This window comes from Populus alba, chromosome 1 (genome assembly GCF_005239225.2).
Source record: "Populus alba chromosome 1, ASM523922v2, whole genome shotgun sequence".
NCBI lineage: Eukaryota > Viridiplantae > Streptophyta > Magnoliopsida > Malpighiales > Salicaceae > Populus > Populus alba.
In genome coordinates, this window is record NC_133284.1 from 22,903,959 (window position 1) to 22,922,231 (window position 18,273).

At 35.1% G+C, this 18,273-nt stretch overlaps 1 protein-coding gene across 2 annotated transcripts; it reads right to left on the reverse strand.

Moving 5' to 3' along the window:
* Window positions 1-6,441: 6,441 nt before the first annotated feature.
* LOC118040898 (uncharacterized) lies at window positions 6,442-17,977 on the reverse strand. 2 transcript variants are annotated; one of them, XM_073404521.1, is made up of 11 exons: window positions 17,536-17,977; window positions 17,355-17,420; window positions 17,009-17,189; window positions 16,676-16,872; window positions 16,195-16,245; window positions 16,021-16,112; window positions 13,850-13,983; window positions 12,855-12,949; window positions 12,547-12,651; window positions 6,815-6,969; window positions 6,442-6,710 (listed from the first exon to the last, which is right to left on the reverse strand). In XM_073404521.1, exons 1-10 carry the CDS (start codon window positions 17,839-17,841, stop codon window positions 6,832-6,834), a joined length of 1,365 nt encoding a protein of 454 aa, XP_073260622.1. In that variant the 5' UTR covers window positions 17,842-17,977; the 3' UTR covers window positions 6,442-6,710; window positions 6,815-6,831. The 2 variants fall into 2 exon arrangements, with proteins under 2 accessions (XP_073260622.1, XP_034903865.1); XM_035047974.2 differs by having other exon boundaries at window positions 6,705-6,969.
* Between the last annotated feature and the right edge of the window lie 296 nt (window positions 17,978-18,273).

Genomic DNA, 18,273 nt, shown 5'->3' on the forward strand with positions numbered 1-18,273 from the left:
TCACAATAGCATCCTGAGGTTAACAATAGGTTTCATTCCTTATCATGGCATCATAAATCAACATCCTATAAAATGGTTACTCAATACACATACCCATAATATTATATTTACATATTCGTAAGTTCATGTTACATCCCACTGACATATTTATAAGATCATGTTCTTGTTCTAGCCTTATTATCATCACAAGTTTATACAAAAGTGTTGAACGACAATACACAATCTAATATTGTATCGTTACAAGTTCATAGAAAAGTGTCCATCGGTAACTATACAACTAGTACATTTTTTCCTATCAAATATACAATCCTTAAAACGTACAATTACATAGCACCTTTCAAAAATATATAAACCCTTGGAAAGGGCTTTCCTACGTACCTTGATTGTGTGATGTCTCTGCTACAAAAACAATATGGATTCAAAAATTGTAAATAATCTAAACATAATAATAAATAACAAAAAGAACATTATCGTTACTTTTTGTTATCAATTTAAAATGGGTACATTCCTTCCTTTACTACTCGTATGTATTATACAATCATTATTGTCACAACCCAATTTTTTGACCCTTTTATTTTAATTATTTTATTTACTGAAAAAATGGTGAAAAGGTGATGAAAAACAAGTAAAAATAAAATAAATGAAGAATAAAATAAAATTTAGGTTAAGGGCAACATGATTGGAAGTTTAAAGATTTAATTAAATTTTTTACTAGTTTAATTAATCAAGTCAAGGGTTTAATTGGAGAATTGATAAGTTTTGAGACTTAATTGGGCTTGGAATTAATTTAATTAATGAATCAAGGACTTAATTGAAGAAATACCAAAGTTTGAGGTTAATTGGGGTTGCCTACAACAAATTAAAGTCCAAGGACTAGCTTGTAAAAGGCACCGAAATGCAGGGGTCCAATTACAATTTAACTAAGGGCTTAATTACAAAACTTTCAAAAATTCAAGGGCCAAAATGCAAATAGCCATTAAACACCAAAAACAGTGGTGTTTCCCGTCACTGTTCATCTTCCTCCTGACTGAAACGGACGCCCACCGCCGCTCCCACCATTACACCTGCAATTAACACACTTCATGGCTGGAAAAAAAATGGCATTGTTTTCTGGCCATAAAAGCGAGAGAACGAAAGGTCACAGGGGGGGAAGAAGGAAACTAAAGAAAAAAACAGGGGAAACTAGGAGAGGGAGAGACCCAGAACAAGAGAAAAACAAAAGGAAAAACTGGGGGGGGACAAAGAACAAAAAAGGAAACCCCAGAAAAAAATAAAAAAACAGAGAGGGAGGACGGGCAAAAAAAAAAAACCAAGAGAGAAAAGAAAAAAGAGAAAGGAGAGACTAGAGGGAAAATTGGGGAAAAAACAAGGGAGGATAGAAAAAAAAATGCGAAAACAGGCCAAAGAGATTGCTGGTTTTCTTTATGAACTCCAGCTTAGGGGATTCCAATTTCCCCTCTCCCCAGAGCACAAGCTCAACGCACCAAACACACCAGACGAAGAAAAAGTTAGAGAAAAGGACGAAGGCATAATACAGAGACGAGAAGAGAGGCACGAGCAGACTTTCATTCTTTTGTTTCTTCTCAAAGAAATAAAAGAGGCTAAAGAAAAAGAGCCACGAGCGGAGGACAAAGAAAATAGGCAGGAGACGTAAGACACCGAGAGAAAACAGTGAGCATAAAAGGTAGGAGGAGACAAGCAGAAGGGAAGAACCTAAGCAGAGGAAAGCCACCGTTACCAGAACCATCGTTGCTACTGCCTTCGGTGTTTCCAGAACCAGGCAAGTAGGCTTTACTTCCCCTGCTTTTCATTTTAATTCACTTCCTTTACCTGCACATGCATGTGTCATTTAGTTTACGCGTGCTTTATATTGCCGCAACCAACTCTCCCCTCCTTCCTTATCTGCTCACATTTCCCCTATTCTTTTACTTTTATTTTCTCTAGTAGCTAACTCCCACATTTCCCATATGCCCCCTTCCCTTCCCCCTCCCTCCTTGACTGCTCACATTTCCCACATGCCCCCTTCCCTCCCCCCTCCCCTCGCCTCCCTCTCTTCCCTTTTCTCTCTAATTTCCTACTTTTGTGTGGTTAGAGATGGAAAAACCCAAGTATTTTTTTCATTGCTTACTTGCTCGTATTCATTGAGAAAATAGATCTGGGTTTTAAATGTTTTTTTTAATGGGTTTCTTGAATTGTTTGTAAATAGAAGAATACTCCCAAAAATCTGCTTTGGTTTCCATAACTTGGCTTAATGTTGAATTTCTCATCAATTTTGTGTGTCTGAACTCTGAAGGTATTTGTTCACTGGACTCACAAAGGAAGAACAACTTGGTTTTCAAGCAGGGAAAGCATTTTCTTGTTACCTTTTGTCCTCTTCTATTGGTTTTATAGCTGAAGTTTCACTTGAAAATTATTTCTTCGTTTTGTTATAATTTGACAGTAAAATTTGTTTGAAAATCTCATTTGATTGTTGATAATTACCTAACCAGCAACAACAATCGGTTAGTCGATTTTGAAATAAAAAACCGAACCAAAATGGTCGGTTTGAACTGGTAAGTCGGTTCGGTTCAGATTAAAATTTTAAAAAATTTAAATTTTGGTTTGGTTAGTTTTTTTTTGTTTAAAACTGAATCGAACCGAAAATGATCACCCCTACTGGTAACACAATATTCGGCAGAGAAAATTGATTTGCTGGTGACACAGGATTCAGCAGCAAGAATTGATTCACTAGTGAACCAGGATTCGACAAAGTAACCAAGTCCTATGATTGATGCATGAAATCATCAGCGTACTTTATCTGCTGTTAACTTAGAAATCTTTGACGAAGACTAAGTTGTTATTGACTTGAAATTCATCAGTGCAAACCAGTTTTATGGTTGATGTTGAAATCGATATGTTACTACTACTAACTCAGAAATCATTGACGAAAACTGAGTCGCTGTTGACCCAAAAATCATCAACGCAATCCAGTTCTACAGCTAATGTTGGAATCGTCAGCACACATAGGCTACTGCAGACTTAGAAATCATTGACAAAAATTGAGTCGTTACCGACTCGTAAATCATCAACGCAACCTAGTTTTACAGCTGACGCTGAATTCGTTAGCACACATAGGCTATTGCTGACTCAAAAATTATTGACAAAAACTGAGTCGTTGCCGAACCAAAAATACTGGTCTTTACACCCCATTGCTCGTTCCTACTTTTCCTTGGCAAGATGTAAGTATGGATTTTATGCTTGGGCTTCCACGTAGTGCAAAGAAACATGATTCTATTTTTGTGGTTGTTGACCGCTTCTCTAAGATGGCCCATTTTATTCCTTGTACTAAGACCACAGATGCTTCCAGAGTTGCAAAACTCTATTTTGACGAGATTGTCAAGTTCCATGGCCTTCCCTAAACCATAGTTTCGGATAGGGATGTTAGATTTACAAGTTATTTCTGGAAAACCTTTTGGCATATGGTAGGAACCAAATTGAAGTTTACTACTACTTACCACCCCCAAACTGATGGTCAAACTAAGGTGGTTAACAGAAGTTTGGGAAACCTCTTAAGGTGTCTAGTGAGTGATCATAATCGGAATTGGGATCTGATTCTTCCTACAGCCCAGTTTGCCTATAATAGCTCTATCAATAGGTCAATAGGCATGAGTCCCTTTGAAGTTGTACATGGTTACAAGCCTAGGAAACCTTTAGATCTTCTTCCCATGTCCCTCTGAGTGTTTGTTCACTGGACTTACAAAGAAAGAACAACTTGGTTTTCAAGTAGGGAAAGCATTTTCTTGTTACCTTTTGTCCTTTTCTACTAGTTTTCTGGTTGAAGTTTCACTTGAAAATTATTCCTTTGTTTTGTTATAGTTTGACAGTAAACTTTGTTTGAAATTCTCATTTGATTATTGATAATTACCTAACCAACAACAGCAATTGATTAGTCAGTTTTGAAAGAAAAAACCGAACCAAAATGGTCGGTTTGAACCAGTAAGTCGGTTAGGTTTGGTTTAAAATTTTAAAAACTTAAATTTCAGTTTGGTTAGTTTTTTAGGTTTAAAACCGAACCGAACTAAAAATAATCACTCCTACTGGTAACACAGTATTCGGTAGAGAAAATTGATTCATTGGTGACACAGGATTTGGCAGCAAGAACTGATTCACTAGTGAACCAGATTCGACAAAGTAACCCAGTCCTACGACTGATGCATGAAATCATCAGCGTACTTAATTTGTTGTTAACTTAGAAATCGTTGACAGACACTAAGTTGTTACTGACTCGAAATTCATTAGTGCAACCCAGTTTTATGGTTGACGTTGAAATCGATAGGTTACTACTAACTCAAAAATCGTTGATGAAAACTGATTCGCTGCTGACCCAAAAATAATCAACGCAGTCCATTTCTATAGCTGACGTTGGAATCGTTAGCGCGCATAGGCTACTGCGGACTCAGAAATCATCGACAAAAATTGAGTCGTTGCCGACTCATAAATCATCAACGCAACCCAATTTTACGGTTGACGTTGAATTCGTCAACACACATAGGCTATTGTTGACTCAGAAATTATTGACAAAAACTGAGTCGTTGTCGAACCAAAAATCATCAACGCAAATTAAGTCACTATTGATTCAAAAATTGTCAGTGACAAGGTAAGTCATTTCTAGTTTTGCCTTTTCCCTGGACTACACATAAGGTTTACACTATGCCTTCTCCCCCTATACATATCCAACCCAATCGGACACAGAATGTCCCCAATCACACTTCATTCATCATACATTATCAAGTAACACAAAAACATCATCCCCAATGTACATTTATCAAGGTTTCTCCCAATTCATTACTTCCAAAACCAGCACCTAGCATTGTTACAAATTTTACATTTCTATATTTCCAATTGTATCATGGTAATGCACCTACACAACTAATACAATTATTCAACACATAAGGGTTCTATTTTTAGTTCATCTCATGTCATTCTAACTATGGTCATCATGGTTAGTTTCCTTCAAGATTCATTCCCTCCCCCCTTGGCCAAAACCTTGTTGCTCATTACTTTCTAGTTTGTACATGCAATTTCATCATATTTTATCACAAGTATATTTACAATAACATTTTTGAATGCATACCCATTCCCATGAGTCACAAACATACATATACAACAAAACCAAAGTATTAGATCATGATGTAAGTTTCATTTCAGCTCCAGTGTGATTATAAGGCTAACTAACAATACAATTTTGCACTTAGTATCAATCCAACACATTTTCACATAACTTCATCCACATGTGTAGAATTTATGTCATTAACACAAGTATAATCACAACAATCATGCCATGTTCTCATTCACTTAAACAATATTCATGCAAGTTCATTAATCTCATAATAAAATCAAAGTACGAACATCAATATAATTTCGGTTACAACATAAAAATGTCCTTACGAGTCCAACAAGACCATAATCCAAGCATTTTCATCATTCCATTTCATATCCCATACAAATTCATCAAACCTTTGTGAGAATTAAGACATAACATCAATTTAGATTATGTTTTAGCTTTTGCATGTCCTTAGGAGTTCAATAAGGTTATAATCAATGTATCTTTTCATTTCAATCCTCGTGTCATCCATCCCTTCCATTTGGCTGACCCCTAACTTAGTTTTTCACATTTAAAATCACACACACTCATTCATTTCTTTGTTAAGAATCTGCACATGTCTTCATTTATCCATCATTCCATTTAGGTTCGTCACTCCTAGTTTACTAAATCTTGAGTCAAAATATAAGGGTCCTAAACTCTCATTCTAGAGTTCTTTCCCTTCCTTTTTGTTTGAAATTTGGGGTAATACCCAGCCAAGGAAATGGTGTTAGTCTTACCTTGCGTTTCTGTACAGTCTTAGTGTAGGTTTGATGGTTGTTCTTCTTTTTCCTTTCGGTTTCATCCTCTTCCTTCTCTGTTGCAGCAACCAACCTTTCCAACTCACTTTCCTTTCATGGGTCTCTCCTTTCTTATAACTCTCTTCTCACTCAACAATCAAGGTGGCTTGCATGCAGATTGTCTTGGTTCTGTTTTGAAAAGAAAGGTTGTTGCAGCCAAGGTTAGCTGGCTGTTTCTTGGAAAGAGAAAGGGTTACTTCTTCTTTTCCTTGTACTTATATTGTATACCCCCTCTTAAATGAGATAGAGTGTTTAGGTGTTGGTTAAGGCTGCTCTTATCCCTCCTTGGATTACCTTAGAGCTGGTTTTATCCTCCATAAATCCTAATCTAGGATAGGCCGATTCTTCCCCGTCATTTTTAGGCCCAACATCATCCTAACAAAAGCCAGCCTAACACTAATTTTTATTCAGTGTTGCATACATTTTCAAAGCCAACTTTCCACCCAATCTCTTTATGTTATATATATATATATATATATATATATATATATGAAACAAAGCAGACAGGAAGACGGCCTAAAACATGCAAATTCATACTGATATCAAACAACAGGAAATAAATCCTGCCTCCCAAAAACAGCTTGCCTCCACTTTAATGTGTTTTGTAATGAATATTAGCTAAAAAATTAACACGGGCCCCAAGGAACAACAATGAAATAAACGTCACATGAGAAAGCTCAAGAGTCCGGTGTAATCAACTTGATTCTCCCCCGGGAATTCAACGGAAGAAATCCCACTGCCCCCACCATTAAAAGCAGCTCAGACATCCCTTTTCAGTGATCTTTTTACTGCGAATATTTATTGATATTATTGCCCAAAGAAAGCCAAAACAATTGTGTACATTATGGTTCACTCATCAAGAATACAAGATGAAGATATATTAACTAAATACCTTAATTGTTTTAAATTTTACAGTAAGCAGGCTTTGAAGCCTTTCTTTAATTCCTGAGCGTCCAAGTTCTTCCCTATGAACACAATCTTGTTCATTCTGGGTTCCTCAGGGCCCCATAACCGATCAGGTGAACCTTCGAATATGTCATGAACACCCTGTCAAATAAAATGAGGTTAAGGAAAGACTGATTAGGATCTTATTCCAGTTCAATCCGCAACAAAGCCAGTTCCAGACCCCTTGATTGCTTGGGTAAATAATACACAGAATCTAAATATAAACTACGTAGCATTGCTTAGAGCTGTTTACTAGTCAATCCTTCAGTTTCCTATCAACAATCATGTTATAAGTTTAACTATCTTCTTTTAATTGCCAGTTTCTACTTCCTTGGTTATCAGGGCATATTACAAATATATTTATGAACTAGATAAACAAGACCAAACCTAAAAGAAAGTCCATGAAAAAACCCGAAAGCATCTAATATGAAGCTTGAAGTTGTTTTTAATTATTTTTTCTAGTTAATTCTGAATTTTAATTATTTATTTTTTATTAGTATTTAGAAATTCTAATGCCAGATGAATTCTATTAGTTAAATAAGTTTTTTATTAGAAGTTCTTTACTATAAAGGATTTTAGTTTTAATTAGAAATCATTTCTCATAAAAGATTTTCAAACTAATATAAATAGAGATATCTAGTTTATTTTGAAAAAATTTCTTGATTGGATAGCTGATTATGATAGGGTTAAGGGAGTACTCAGGTTTCTAAGAAGAGAAGATGGTAAGGCTAGTCGCATATAACCTGACAGGTGGAGCTTGTTCTTGGTGGAAACATCAGATAGATGTTAAGAGAAGAGAGACAACATATTGCATCATGGGTGTATATGAGGCAGTTGTTGCATGAGAGATTCCTTCCTTGTGATTATGGATTATGTGCAATATTTGTTTTAACTACTAGGATTGTTCACGAGGTAATAAATCTGTCAGATAATCAGCAGGTTGCAAGGTTAATGAGGGTTAAAACCAGCAATATAAGATATTGGAGTACAGATCTTATTTATGCTCTATGAGGCAGGCAGTATGGCATTAAAAGCTAAGATGCTAATAAAAAACAAGGTTGGTAGCAGTAATAGATTTGACAAGTGATCCTTCTAAAAACATCGTATAATGACACAAGTAGATTCGATCTTGCTGATAAAGGAAAGGCAGTACAACCACCAAGGCCAACTTCAATGGGACCCAATACTACTAGACTTGACACGACTTCGGGAAAACGAGTTGAAATGAACAAACCAAATAACCCCTATGCTAGGCCAATGATTGTCAAATGCTTTAAATGCAAAGAACCAAAACATCGTTTCAATGATTATAGGAGACAAAAATCAATCAATCTGATCGAAGGACACTATGAGCCACAACCCTTTCATGAAAAGGGCGAGCTGTGTGAACCTAATGGGGTGACACAGAAAATTTGTATAAGTGATGATGACTTTAATGAGATACAAAACTATGTGGTTAGGAAGATGTTGCTAACACCAACAATTGTTGAGGATTCACACTGAAATAGGTTATTTCAAACTTGTTGCACCATAAATAAAAACTTGTTTGACTTAATTATCAATAGTGTGAGTTGTGAAAATATTATTGGTACACATATTGTTGATAAATTAAAATTACCACTAGAACCTCATCTTGAACCTTACAAGATTTGGTGGATTAAGTCAATAGGAGATATAAGGGTAAACCAACGATGTAGAGTACCATTTTCCATTGAGAAGTATAGGGATGAGATGTATTGTGATATGATAGATATGGATGCATGTAGTTTGATCTTCGGTAGGCCTCAACAAAATGATGTGAATACTAAACACTTGAGCAGAGATAATTTGTACAAGATTAGAAAGAATAGTGTGAATTATACTCTTGTACCTTTGAAGAAAGAATCCAATCGTAAAACTTCTAAAGTAGAGGTGAGGGCTTTTCCTTATAATAACTAGTTCAGACCTTGAGAACAAGCAAAGGTACAAGAAACTAGGCCAATTCATACATTGGTTGTAAAAACATTAATTACAAACAAGCAAAAGAGAAAAGAGTAGACATTCCCGATGCAATTAAGCCTTTACTTGCCGAGTTTGAAGAGATTCTACATTATGGATTGCCATCAATGAGAAACATTCAACATCAAATTGATTTGATGTCGGGACCTAGCCTTTCAAATCTACCACATTATCGAAAGAGTCCTAATGAGGGTAAGATATTGAAAGAGAAGGTAAAAGAGTTGTTAAGAAAGGGACAAATCCAGGATAGTCTAAGTCCTTGTGCAATTCCAGGATTATTGACTCCAAATAAGGATGGTAGTTGGCGCATGTTTGTGGACAATCGCGTTATCAACAAAATAATCATGGGATACAAATTTTCAATTCCTCGGTTAGATGCATGCTTGATCAGTTACATAGGGCATCAATCTTTACGAAGATTGACTTGAGGAGTGGTTAACATCAAATTTGGATTCAGTCAAGTGACGAATGGAAGACAACTTTCAAGACAAATAAGGGATTGTAATGATTGGTTGGTTATGCCTTTTAGGTTGTCTAACGCACCGAGCACTTTCATGAAGGTGATGAATCAGGTCTTATGTCCTTTTATTAATAAATTTGTGGTGTTTATTTTGATAATATCTTGATTTATAGTAGATTCGAGATTGATCATGTAGAACACTTGAGAAAGGTGCTTAAGGAGTTGCTGAAAAAAAATTATATGTGAATCTGCACAAGTATAGTTTTATGACTGACAAACTACTGTTTTTATGCTTTATTGTTAATGCATAGGGCATAAATGTTGATAAGGAGAAGGTTTTGACCATTAGAGATTGGCCAACTCCTAAAACAGATAGTGAGATTTGTAGTTCTCATGGGTTAGCTACTTTCTATTAGCGATTAATCTGAAATTTCAATAATATTACGACACTCATGACTGAATGCATTAAGAGAAAAATTGATTAGGGAGAAGAGACAGAAAAGAGCTTTGTTTTAATCAAAGAAAAATTAAGCAATGCTCCAGATTTGACACTTCTAGATTTTGACAAGCTGTTTGAGGTAGAATCTAATGCTTGTGGTGTTAGAAATGGTGGAGTTCTATCCTGAGAGAAGAGACCTGTGACATTTTTTAGTGAGAAGTTGAGTGGTGCTAGGTTAAAAAAATCCACATGTGACAGAGTTTTATGTTGTTTTTCTAACTCTTAAAAGGTGGGAGCATTATTTGATTGGCAAGGAGTTTGTATTGTATTCTAACCATGAGGCTCTAAAATTTTTACATAATTAAAGGAGAATAAATAATGACATGCACGCAAGATTAGTCACTTACCTTTAATGGCTTCAATCAGAATTGTGTACAAAGCTAAAGTTCAGAATAGAGTTGTTGATGCTTCAAGTAAAAAAGCAGCCTTCTTGGTTACTCAAGAGAGATCATTGGATTCAACTATTTGAAAGAGTTTTATGAGCATGATAAGGATTTTAGTAAGACGTGAAAGAAGTGCCAAATTCTGCTTGTTGATGACTTTCACATTTATGATGAATTTCTAATAAAAGGTAATCAACTTTTCATTCCTCGATCTTTATTGCGGGCGAAAGTGATTTTGGATTTGCATGGAGGAAGTTTGGCTGGTCACTTGGAGCGACAAATGACTATTGATGTTGTCATTGACACATATTATTGGCCTCGCTTGAAGTGAGATATTGGTTAATTTATGCAAAAATGTTATATTTGTCAAACTGCCAAGGGACAAGCACAAAATCCAGGTCTATATATGCCTTTGACTATTCCTAAAAACATACTGGAGAACTTGTCTATGAATTTTGTACTTGGATTACCTCATACACAATGGAGGATGGATTTTGCATTTGTTATAATTGATAGGTTCTCAAAGAAGACACATTTTATTCCTTGCAAAAAGACAAATGATGTGTTTGCTATTGCTCGACTTTTCTTTCAAGAGGTAATTTGTTTACATGGGGTGCCGAAGACCACTTCTGACAAGGACAGTAAGTTTCTTAGTCACTTTTGACGTACATTATGGAATTGTATGATTTTTCATTACAGTTTAATAGCACAGCACATCCATAGAAAGATGGTCAAATAGGGTCGCCAAATCGAACACATGGAAAATTGATAAGGAGCAATTATGAAAACAAGGCAAAAGAGTGGGATTCTACCCTTGCATAAGCAAAATTTGCATACAACAATGGTAGACATGGTGTCACAGGTAAATCACCATTCAAGATTGTGTATCTACGGTGTCCTAAACATTTGCAAGATCTTTGCCAGTTTATATAGGTGTTGGGTTTAGTGTGGCTGCTAAGAAGATGGTTATGGATGCTTAAGCTATTGTGGAAGATGTGAAGCAGAAATTGATAAAGACCAACACCAAATAAAAAAAAGTCGTTGATAGGCATCGCCGTGCTAAAGTGTCCAAGGAAATAGATAACGTGATGGTGTTCCTTCACAAAGAAATATTTCTGGTGGGGTCATATAGCAAACTACAACATAAGAAATATGGTCCTTGCATCAACATAAAAAAAAATTAGTAACAATGCTTATATTATTGATTTACCTAATAATATGGGTATTTCCAGAACTTTTAATGTGTCAAACACTTACCTTTTCTATGATGATCAGCCTTTGTATCCCGAGCTTGGAGATGACTAGAGGCCAAGTCTTTCACAAGTAGAGGGGACTGGCATGGAATGTGTTACAACTGTATTTACGAACCAGATAGACAAGACCAAACTTGAAGAGAAGTCCACGAAGAAACCCGAAAGCATCTAATATGAAGTTTGAAGTTGTTTTAATTATATTCCTGGTTGATTTTGGATTTTAATTATTGTTTTTAATTAGTATTTATGAATCATAATGTTAAATTCTATTAATTAGGTAAGTTTTAATTAAAAATCATTTTCTATAAAGAATTTTAGTTTTAATTAGGAATCTTTTCCCATAAAAGATTTTAAGACTACTATAAATAGAGGTGTCTAGTTTATTTTGAGAGGATAATTATTATTAAGATTTTAATAAAACACTAGAAAGTTTTCTCTAAATTTCTCTACAGTATAGGTCTATAACCTTAGGGCTTAAGAACCTTAACTTCAATCACGCTATATTACGTCAATATAGCATTCCTACAAGGGTGTCATATAACCCCCCTAAGCTAGCTTAAGTTTGAATAACATCATGAACTGAGATTGTCAACCAAGAATGTGCCTTGTCTTTTATTACCACCAGCATACAAAATCATTTTATGTTGAATAGATCTTATAGCAACAACTATCCATCTAATAGAGAACTATATAGCACGAATACATCAAGGGACCCACATCCATATTTGGATTACAAAACACACATTTCACCTTTGGAAATGCAACCCAGAATTAATTGTCTAACACGGGTGATAATAAACTTCAACAATTAACAAATGCATGACAAAATAACGAGACAAAAATATTTCATTACAAGGTCCTACCTTTTCAAGAATCCACACATTAGCATGTTAATGTTGTTTGATAGCCATATGCTGTATTTTATCAACATTGACTAGCAATTAATTAAAGGTGATAATTTTTAACTCAAAAAAAAAAAAAGTGATCATTTTAAGCAACCAAATAGGACATTATGGAACACAAATGAGCCATTACAAACTTTCTTTTATCAAAATGAAAGTAGAACTTTGGAACTTGTTAGCTCACCTGGAATACAAATCTCTCGTTCATCCCCTGAACAGATAATAGACCTTTCATTCGGTATATGTCCTCGCTATGTTCCATCAATAAAGTACCAAGCCAGAAGTTAGCCTGAAAATGTGGAAATACAGTGGTCACGTCACTCCAATATTGTTAGTTTTTACACTTCCCAGCTATCAGGCAAATAAATCAAACACGAAGATGAGCAACTATAGAACAGCTAGAAATTCTCATGTGAGGTTATTTCATGTATGTACAGTTCTGCAATTCTCAGGTGCATCATGGAAATTGAACAATCCACGTGTGAAACCTACCTTTTCTAAATCTAGGCTCCCTTCACAGACTATGCTGACAGAAGAAACACCAGGATCATGAGTGTGGTCATGGGAATGATGACCATCATGATGATCTGCATGATAGAATCCACAAGCTAAGATCAGCCATAAAATTATCACAAGTAGGGTGGCAGAATTAATTAATAAAATACCTAAAATTTGCAGGCATTTTCAAAAACTCAAATTATGATCATGAACATCCAAAAAAGAAACTAGTCATAAATGTATAGTCCAGTAGACACACTATCATTAGAGCTTTAGCCACAATGACAAATTGCAAGAGGAAAAGAGCTCTAAACATGGAAAAAGAGCGCCAAACATGAGAGGTACCAAAAAACTGTTTCTCTAGGCAAATAATTACAGGTCACAGGCAGAGGTTTCTTTCATTTCTTTTTTATTTTCTTTTTCTCAGCCAACTAATAGGATAATTTGTTGGTAAATATTTCCATTAGTAACAAGAGAGTACAAGTACAACCCACATAAAAAGGTCAGTTTAAATGTCGCTGCTAAAATTAGTGATAAATGGACTTTCAACAATACATGAAATTGGTGTTAAATTCTAAATACATTGCTGTAGAAATTTCATTGGCTACTTTTAACAGCTTGAAAAGGAGCTTGGAGAGAAGGACTGTGAATTCTGAATAATATCACCTAATGCAACCATTAAACATAACAAAAAGTGTTTCATCAGAAATATATCAATCTTTATCCATTTCATGTTTTCTATTTTACTTGAAGGTTTCACCATATGAGATCATCTAACTAGCCACCAACACAAAAAATTCAAATTTTTCCATGTTCCAGAACAAACATGAATCAAGTTTCAAGTTATGTAACAAAATGTTTCTCCAGCAAGAACCTTGTTACTTTTTTTGGGACAAGCAGATGCTTTCTCCACTAAAATAGAACAGCACCTAACAATTTGTGTATGCTGTTTTAAGTTAAGTACAGCCATTGTGAATGAAGCGAAATACCATGCTTGTGGTCATGTTCACCATGATGATGATGGTGATCATGATCATGAGCATGATTGTGGCTGTGGTTGTCGTTGTGATCATGACTGGCATGATCTTCCTTTCTATCTTCATCATTGACAGCACTCTCAATCCTGAGAAGAGGAGCAAGTATTAGACAAAAACTGCAGATTTTGTAGTTTAACTCGGAAGTGACCTAACACTTCTAGAACAGCAAATGTCTATTTCAGCAAGAAAAATAGAAGTACACAGAAAGGAAAGAGATAGGAGATAGGAGATAGGGATAATGACAGGTTCACTTAATGATAATGCTACTAAAGAAGGAACATTAACAAGGCACTGAGAATCAGGTCATTGGGAAAGCATAATTAACTCATTATTTAATAAAACCATAACATGAATCAACAACAGAACTTTCCAAGCATAGAAAAGTTTTGTAAAAGCATATGCTATCACAATGAAATCTCCGTGTTATTTTTCCAGCTACAACAAATCCCACCAGCTAACATTCAAGTCAAGTACAAGAAATAGTATCATCACTGAATATCATATCACTGATATTTTGATAAAATCATAACACGAAAAGCCACCCTAATGTACTGTCTATCTATGCACAGATCACCATAATTTATATGAGCTGGGCTTTCCCCCAAACGATCTAGTTGAATAGTATCATCACTGAATATCCTATCGCTGATATGTTTCGGATTGAGCTTTGCAAAACATCATCTGTTTTTGGGAAAACTGTGATTTGTTAACTCAGCTGCAATCCCAAATACTTTTAATGCAGTTTTAACTCCTCAAAATATCAGTACACAGCACTGCAAATATATTAGGGACGCGTACTGGCAAAAGAGATGCTCTACAATCATGGTAACTTTTTGCATCATTTTTCTCTCTTAGCATAAATACTTTCAGCTCCTTCTATGTTCAGATATAATTAGATTTACATCCAAAAAGAAAATAGAAACTCTTATGAGACTAATATTTGACAAGAGGATTTTGTCCTGTTGGCAAAGGGCTAGGTTCTTTAAGCCCTCAACATATGACGAAAATAGAGCTCATAATCCTTTTCAATTCTTTTTAAATAAATTTGAATCTTTCTAGAAACAGTGTAACAAAAAAAAAAACTCAAAGCATTCAATTTTTTTTATATTTTTTTGCATAAATAGTTGAATACCAGATAGCATAATGCAGGACATGACGCAAAGAAGAGGATCTAGGCTTTAGTGAATTTGTAAAAAAAAAAAAATGAAGTTTTTCATGTTTTCCTAGTGGACAGGGTACCATAGTAATCTCCAAAAACTGGAAGGAGCCATAGTTATGAGCTTTTAATAGGCTTATACTAATTGGATTAGTTTAGTATCCACATTAACATGGGATTCCAGTAACTTTAGAAGTCAACCAAAAAATACTATGTAAACTTCCATCTTCGGAAGCATGGAGCTCTTTTTTTAGGTTTGAATAGGATCTCAAATTACAGCTGAGAATTGGGGTCTCTATTTCTTTCTCAAATTATAGCTAAGAGATTTCCGATGGGTACAGCTGCAATTAGATCTCTGGTTCCCGTGTAAAACTTGTTGCTAGTAAATTTCAAGATTTTTCATGGTTGTTCATTATTGCTTTAAACTATGTAGCACTAGTTTTCTAAGTGTGAGTAATTTCATAGATGTTTCTAAAAATGACTCCAGTGTCAACTGTCAACTACAGCTCCAAATCAGACATAAACCTGGAATTTCATAGAATAAAGTTGAGTAACCTAACTTTTTTTTATGATATAGAATGTGGGCACCCTCCCCTCCATGCTCCCAATTCCCAGCAATGGAAAAAAAAAAAACCGAATAGATGAAAGGAGAAGAGGAGAGGGAAGTGAAAGAGAGAGTGTATCTAAATGCAATGCCTAGCACATTATAGCATTGGTGTCAACACAGAAAGTATAAACCAGTAGTACAATACACATGTAAGAATTTAACAAGCATGGGGGTTGAATTCGATGGATACGTTCATTAAAAAATAAAGTTCAATGCACAAAACAGTCTCCTCTAGCAAGAGCAAAGTACAGAAAACATTCAATATAATAATCAAGAAATTAAGTCTTTCTTTGTGGGGAGGGGAGGGGTGTCAATCAAATATTCATATGTCAAAACTAGGAAATGAGAGTTAAACATAACCTCTCCAAATCAAAGCCTCCAATGCCAAGGACATAATCCAAGTCAACTTTTCCATATTGTGTACACTTCAAATTAGCCATATGGTTGATGTTCTGCCTTCAGAGACTCCCATCAGTACTCAAAAAGAATTGAACAATTAAGAAAAAAGCAAAAGAAAAGAAGCAAGATACTAGCCCTTATCCGCTGCACCAAAGAAGCAATTTCTTGCTCACCAACAAGATCAGTCTGGCAAAAAGACAGGTAATCACATGACTCAGTGATAGACCAAAAAGTTAATAACTGACTTCAAACTTGCAACCCACACCAGGATTTCCTAAATGAAAAGTTAACCATTGTCATACATTTATAAGAGGCAATGAGGCCATGGGTTTCATTTATTCAGTTAAGTCCCTCTTTAAAGAAGCATTAGAAGGAACCTGCCAGCATTTGGATTTTAGGTTTCTGGGGGAACAAACCATAAGTTTGTATACCAGCTAATAAAGCAACTAAAAGCAATTTGAAACAAAATGCAGATAATAATTTGAATATACTAAAATCTTTACAAGGATTATGAGTTGAACTAATTGAACTTAGCAGTATTGTCATTGTAAATTGAGCAGATTAAAGTCTAACAAAGTCAAATTTAAGCAACAATATAACTTAAAATCACAAGTACCTTATTTACTATAACCCTATCAGCATAAGCAATTTGCTCCACTGCCTCGTTCACCACTCCCTCTGGCTTAACCTCATCAAGATGCAAATGAGCATGTTTAGCATCAACTAAAGTCACAACACCGTCCAATTTGACATCATTAAAAACCTGGTCTTCAGCATAAAAAGTTTGAATGATTGGTGCTGGATTTGCCAGCCCTGCAAAGTTGCATATAAGATTTGTAATGAACAACACAGTTACTAGAAAGCAAACTAATTTCAGATGCCGAAAAGTATACTACATTCTTGAACAGCCATTCGACGCGGAGAAATGAAATGTTGAATGATTACCTACCCGTAGTCTCAATTACAATATGATCAAATTTTCCTTTCTTCTTGTTAACCAAATCTGCAATCATCCTGACAAGATCACCCCTTACAGTACAGCACAAACAACCGTTGTTCAGCATTATAATATCCTCAGCCCCAGCTGTTTTTGCAGCGACAAGAGACCCATCAATGTCAACTTCACCATACTGAAAATTCAGCATAACCAGATAAATTTTCAATAAATGATAGCATCAAATAATAAAAATAATAACAAAAGCTTGAAAACCATCACGAAGATTCTTTCTTTTTTTTCCTTTTACTCATACTCGTGAATGGGATGCAAAAGGATAACTGAAAGATGACAAGATTACCTCATTCTCAATAACTGCTATGCGCTTCCCATGGTCGGCAGTCAAAATATGATTGAGCAATGTTGTCTGTTATACGCAATGACCACAAAACAACAAGAAGAATAACAAAAGCGCATATTTAATACTCAATTACACAACAAATGCAATCAAAGTGCAACAAAAAAAAAAACACAAAAGGGACCTTGCCAGAGCCCAAAAAACCGGTGATAATAGTAGCAGAAATGCGATTATCGGGAGGAATCTTGGTGGTTAAACCGGAATCGTCAGTCTGAGGGGCAGAGGAGGTCGTGTCGATGGAGGAGACAGAGAAGCGGTGGCGTTGGAGGGAGGGAGTAGTTTTGAGAAGGAGGGATTGATGGGTTTTTTGTGGTTTGAGTAAGAAAGGGAGTAGAGTGGAGCGGAGGATTCTGGTGGGATGATGAGAAGTTAAAGAGACGAAAGTAGTGGCCATGTCCACTGATACTGATGATAGCGAAGCTATGCTCATGCTTATGCCTTCACTGCTCTACTTTCTTCTAGATTTTGAGAAACAGAAAGAAGAGGTTTCACCGTTTCAGCCTTCAAGGGTTTTAGATATTTTTTAGGAGAGTTTTCTTTTTTCTTTTTTTGGAAGCTTGATTTTGTCCACCTCCTTTCAATATTACACTATTATATTGCTCGTGCTTCGTTATAAATTGGATTAATTTTTTAAAAAAATATAAAAAAAAATATTAAGAGTGTGTAGAATTTTTTAATAGTGTTATTACACTTGATAAATGGATTAAATTTGAAATCTCTCAACTTAATTTTTTTATCTAACTCAAGTTTTTAATTAAATTATATAAAAGCTAACTCGATTTAAATCAATTAATTTATAGGTTCAAATGCAATTTTGATGATCGATAAAAATATAACTTAACTTTTCATAAATCAGAGCAAC